Source organism: Otolemur garnettii, unplaced genomic scaffold (assembly GCF_000181295.1).
Source record: "Otolemur garnettii isolate 467f Iridium unplaced genomic scaffold, OtoGar3 scaffold00070, whole genome shotgun sequence".
NCBI lineage: Eukaryota > Metazoa > Chordata > Mammalia > Primates > Galagidae > Otolemur > Otolemur garnettii.
The window spans coordinates 8,555,014-8,560,486 of record NW_003852465.1 but is presented as its reverse complement, the minus strand read 5'-3'; the positions used below and the strand labels follow the sequence as shown (position 1 = coordinate 8,560,486).

General features: G+C 47.0%; 1 protein-coding gene across 1 annotated transcript; it reads right to left on the bottom strand.

The window, feature by feature from the left end:
• Window positions 1-3,659: 3,659 nt before the first annotated feature.
• On the bottom strand, window positions 3,660-5,455 carry CCDC184 (coiled-coil domain containing 184). The gene has a single exon (XM_003793582.2). It carries the CDS (start codon window positions 5,445-5,447, stop codon window positions 4,872-4,874), a length of 576 nt encoding a protein of 191 aa, XP_003793630.1. The 5' UTR covers window positions 5,448-5,455; the 3' UTR covers window positions 3,660-4,871.
• Between the last annotated feature and the right edge of the window lie 18 nt (window positions 5,456-5,473).

The following is a 5,473-nucleotide window of genomic DNA, read 5'->3' as shown; positions in this document are numbered from 1 at the left end:
ATTTCCCGTGTTTGTTTCCAGCTTTGATCTGCTAGGATGGTGTCTAGAAAAATGTAAATGGGAAATGAAATATATGGGTAAAAAAACATGTGCCGGAGCATGATTAGGGAAGCCTTTGACTTTCTCCACCTTCCTAATTAGTATACTTAATTTAGGAAGTCCTGGGGACACTGGGCAGATTTCTGAGCAGAATGATTGTTCAGACCTCTGGTTTAGGAGGATTAACTTTTGGATTGGGGGTCTGTGAGAGAGGGCAGGGGAGACCAGTTAGGAGTTTACTGCAGTTGTTTTTTACATTCTTCAAATGCATTCTATTTATTCAATTTCCTGTTTCTCCCTGCCACCCACCATTTGGCCACGAGCCAGGCCTTTAGTAAGCATTTGGTACTGCTTGCTGAAGTGAAAGCCATAAATTCCCTTCAAGGCTCCCCTTGTAATGTCCCTATTCCTCGACAGGTGGCACCATGACAGCATTATTTACAGAGCAAGCTTCCTTCTATAAGCACAGTGCTTCCAAGCAAAAGGCTGTTTTTCTAAGGGAATTCACTTTCTGAGGACAATCTGAGGGGTGGTAGCTGGCATAAAAGATTCAAGAACATGCCTTTTGTACTTGCACATCGTTTCTTCCTGTAGCAGGGATCCTGGCTGAATTTCTGAGCATGCAGATGAAGAAAGATGCTTATGAAAACTGGCCTTTTCAAAGATACAAGCAACCTTATGTCTTATGAGAAGTATAGACTTCACATTTATTTGGGAAAGAACTATTCCTTAGTTCTGGGACAACATTATACATATCTTTTTAAATACGTATCAAGCAGAGGCCACAACCTGTGGTGATACTGAGGTTATATAAAACTTCATGTTCGTGTTGGAAAGCAGTTTGCAGCTCTTAGGGAAAAGAAAACCTAATTTCTCTAAGAGCAGATTTTAGTTGTACCAGGCTAAATGTGTATCTTAGCTAACACTGAGAGAGACCCGAAACTGGTGAGAGATGGGAGTGCCAGAAACTGAAAGAGTTGTGATGAGTTAAGGGTAGCACTATGTTGGGTCCGAATATGAAACACAGCATGAAGCCACGGAGAGGGCTATTTCCTCACCTCTACTACATCAGCAGTGCTCCAGCCAACTTCAAGTACTAGCAGACTTGTAAGGAATGGGAGACAGGATTTTTAGCCCATAATGGCTGTTAATGTAATTTGAATTTATTGAAAAGGTGCTGAATAGTAAGATTTACATGAAGATTTTAATTCAATGTGGACAGTACTGTGGCGGCAAGGGTGCTAGGAGCATCAGCTTCACACAGGGTCATTTCTTCTTTGGTATTTTTCAAGTCTAAAAGTGTCATTACCTTTTATCTCAGTGATTCTTTTTTAATTTTTACTTTTTAGGAATAGAAACAATGGACCTTCTCTCTAGAGAATATATAGACTTACATGATTTTGCATTCAATTTTAGCTCCTTAGAGTTCAGTAGTGACCCCTCCTTATGTGTCCATCCCCGCTTAGGAATCCAGCTGAAACTCATCTATGAAGGGCATTACAGGAGGAAAGTGGGGCATAGGGAAGATGGAGGATTTAGTAGACCAACCTGTGCTACATCCCTATGAGATGTTGGTGCAGGTGACTGCAGAAGGTGGAAGAATTGCTTTTTTGCTGGGGAAATTTGTATCTAGTTAGTCTAGACTTGGAAGACTAACTAGAGAACTTCTAGAGGTTCTGTGGCGAAAGTCTGAGGACACAGTGGACACAGGAAAGGAAACTGAAATGGAGAAAAGGATTAAAGGACTCAAAGAACTTTCTACAGAGGCTAAAGGGCTAAACTACCCTTGGAAATCATGTCAGTCTGGAAGAATCTGCATTACAGGGAAAGGAAAAGAAGCACAAGAATGCAGCTGTGTCAGGATATGCTGGGAAGTATCTGCTTCTTTCTCTTGAGGAGCAGATTCAGAAAGCCATCTTCTTGGTGCTATTATTGTACCCACTGGACTCTGGGAAGGATCACTAAACAAAATCTGAACTGCATTTGTTTTGTTCCAACTGAGAAATTGAAAAGTGACTAAAACTAAGGTTATTTCCTGTTCAGGATTCTTTTAGGCTCTTGATTGGGGAAATAAAGGGCCTTCTCTGTAGATCCAAATAAGAGAGCAATTAGCAGAGTGGTTCCCATCTAGAGATCTTTTAAGTCAGACAAACCTAGGTTCAAGTCCCAGCTCTGCTGAGCACTAGCCTGTGACCTTGAGCAAGATTTTGGAGTCTGTTTCTGAACTGTTATGAGAAATAATAATATTACCTATTTCATAAGATTTTTGGGAGATAAAATTGGGCACAGTGTCTGGCATATATAATAAGTGCTCAATAAATGACAGCTATCATTGTTCTTAGTGCTGAAGGCTAGAACTATAATAGGAACCTACCTCTCAGTCTTCAGGGACACTTCCTTGCTTATATCCTTCAGCTGCTCCCTTTAGGGTTCCCAGCACACATTCTTCACCCACTGTAAAACTCAAGTCTTCCTATGTGTACAGGACTGGCTGGTCTCCAAAAACTTTTTGGCCCATAGCTACATGACTATTCCCCTTTCCTTAATTCTATCTAACTCTAAAGAATTCGAATTCTTTAGATGAAGTCAGACTTAGATAAATTAGATGACTTGAATTAGGCTACCTAGATAGAATATCTAATTCTAAAGAATAAGGCTCTTTATATAGGGATGATTATTTTAAAAACAGAGTTTCTAGAACCTTCCCTGGGTAGTTTTCTTTTCCCAAAAGAGCCAGTCGCCACTACCCACTATCCCAATAGAACTATAAGGAAACTCATAATTGCACAAGACTTTCTAGAGTCTTATATATTTTTCTCCTCAACAACTTTTTATCCCCATTTTACACATCCAGGTCTCAAGCAGTGATTTAGTGCTGGAACTGAGATTCAAGCCCAGATCTGTGCCTGTACCTTCAGTGCTTTTTCTACCACTCTGAAGCAAGGAGCAGAAAGCACAGGCGCACGCGCGTGCACACACACACACACACACACCATCCCAGCTCATTCTGTTCTCTAATTTCCTTCAGGGGCAACCTCAGGAAATCTCCATTACCCAAGGGAGTGGACTAGAGCAGTGTTAGAATAAGCCCTTTGGGGGAACACCTTACTGGCACTCTCCACTAGAGGCCTGAGGCCGTTCATTATTGTGATTTCCTTTGTGATGTGTCACTCTACTCCCTGAGATCCCCGGCAATCCCTCTAGAACAAACCCCCCCACCCTACTCCTTCCATGGAACAGGTGTCATACTTGTTCTGGGTCATTCTAGGACCCAGATTTGGAAATCATCTCCCAGGGGCGGATGCTTCACTGAAAAACAGTCTCTTGCACATTTAGAGTTCTGGCTACTAAAAACCCATTGTTAGCTTGGGAGTCTCAACACTTGCCCCTCTTTCCCCAATCTCCAGCTTGAGGTCAAGGTTAAGAACAGAGGGAAAGCAAGTAGAGTTGGCAATGCCTGTCCCAAGCAAAGCAGGGACAGTCAACTCCTTGGACCTGAAAGCACAGAGCCTGGAGGGAAGGCATGGTCCCTGCTGGTCCCACTAAGTCCTGGTCCATGCAGTGGGCCCAGAAGTCCCACCCTGACATCCTTCTAGTACCAGTCAGCAAGGAGGGGAGATGACGCCTTTTTATTAAAGTTACCACCAAGGAAAGCATTGAAAAGGAATACACAAAGGAGGAGGAAGGGCACACAAAGTCACCACTTGAGGAGGTGGGAGGGAGGCACATCAGTAAAGGAATCTCAGGACAGCCACATGCTCCATGCCCTGGTTGGGGTGGGGTAGGGGTGGGGAGAAGCGCCATGATAGCTTGGGGCTCACAGAAGGGTCTGAAGCCTCCTGAACCTAACACCAGAGCCACAAGCCCTGCCCCTCAGGGCTCACACGCTACTACACAAGTAGACACACATAACACACACAAGACATTATGGAGGCAACACCGAGAGGCAGCGGGCAGGGATATATTGACAGAAAAAGGAACTGAAGTTAAGCAGGTATAGCCAGGAGAGACAGTTTTTGGCTGCAACCCCCAAGAGTCCCTCAAATGTCCCCTAAATCTGGGCTGCTGCTGAGCACCCCCAAGTCTCTGCCTGTGAACTGGCCTCTTTGTTCTCTAAGCCCCAGTGAGTGGAACAGCAATCTCAGATGAAGTCAGTGACAAGGCAGGATCCGCTCTGCATGCAAAATCCTAGAGGCTGAGCTATTAGTCTTCATGCACATTCACAGCCAGCTCCTCCCAGCCCAGGGGCCCTTGGAACTCCATTCACCCAGATTCCTAGGGCCGCAGTTCCCTCCTCAAGCTTCCTTTACCAATCAGCAGCTGCAGAGATGTGAGGGGGAGAGGCTTCTGCAGAGCACAGAGTATCTTGGATTTCAGCAGAAGGGTAAATTTCCTGTTGCCAGAACAGAATACCCCAATTCCTTAATTTCTAGGTAAATCGTTAAGAGATTATTTGCCATAGTCCTACATAAGTCCTTTTTCAGAATAGAAAAAGCAGAATTTTATTTACACAATTAAGGGAGTCTCCTGTTGCCTGGGGAGGGGGAAAGGGCAGGGTAGGGGACTATGGGAGTCCAGAGATGAGCGCTTCCTCTCCCGGAACCTCACCTTTCCGCAGTTTGCTATGATTCGCTTGGTTGGGCAGAAAGGATTCTTGATGCTCCCAAAGTCCTTCACCCTACAAATCCTTCCTGGAGGGAGTCTCTCTCTGCCTGACCCACAAGAGCAGCTGTCTAAGTTAAGCATGCTGCACCGCGCCTTTCAGTCCCCTCGCGTCACGCACTCGGAAACCCAAAGCCAGCCCAGGAAGGTAGTGTCCCTGCGGAGTGCCCTCACAGGGAGGCATCGCCCTCCAGCTGCAGTAGAGTAATGTCAGGCAGGTCGAGGGGCTCCACAAGTGGCCCGTCCCCCACAAGGAGATCAGCACAGGGGCTCTGGGGGCGCTCACAGTGACTGGTGGGTGTGGCGGGGCTGGGCATCTCTTTCTCTTCTTCCTCGTCCTCCGGATCGCGACCCAGTAAGCCGTTGTCCCCGATTCCAGGCGTGGGGGTCTCCAGCTTTGGGGGGGAACCTGGGAAGCTCCCTTTGCCGCCGACCACACCCAAGCCGCCTTGGCGGGGCGCCGTGGTCATAATCTGGCACATGGAGACGATGGCTCTCTGGTTGGCGCACACGTCGTCCGAGAGCACCTGGATGTGCGAGGCCTGCTCGTCCAGGGCCCCCCGCATGGCCCTCACGTCCTCAAACAGGGCCTGCAGCTGGGCCTTCAGGTGCTCCATCAGTTCCTTCATGCCGCCGTTGTACTCCCCGGAGATCACGTCCCCCACGGCCGGCACGGTGGACACCTCCAGAGGAGTCGGCATGTCGCCGCCGTCCTTGGTCATGATTTCCAGCAGACCGTCCTCCATTGAATGGCAGAAGCGGGTGGTGGCGG

Bases quoted from the DNA above. Each gene is read 5' to 3' on its own strand.
- CCDC184 (XM_003793582.2), bottom strand. From the start codon at position 5,447: ATGGAGGACGGTCTGCTGGAAATCATGACCAAGGACGGCGGCGACATG.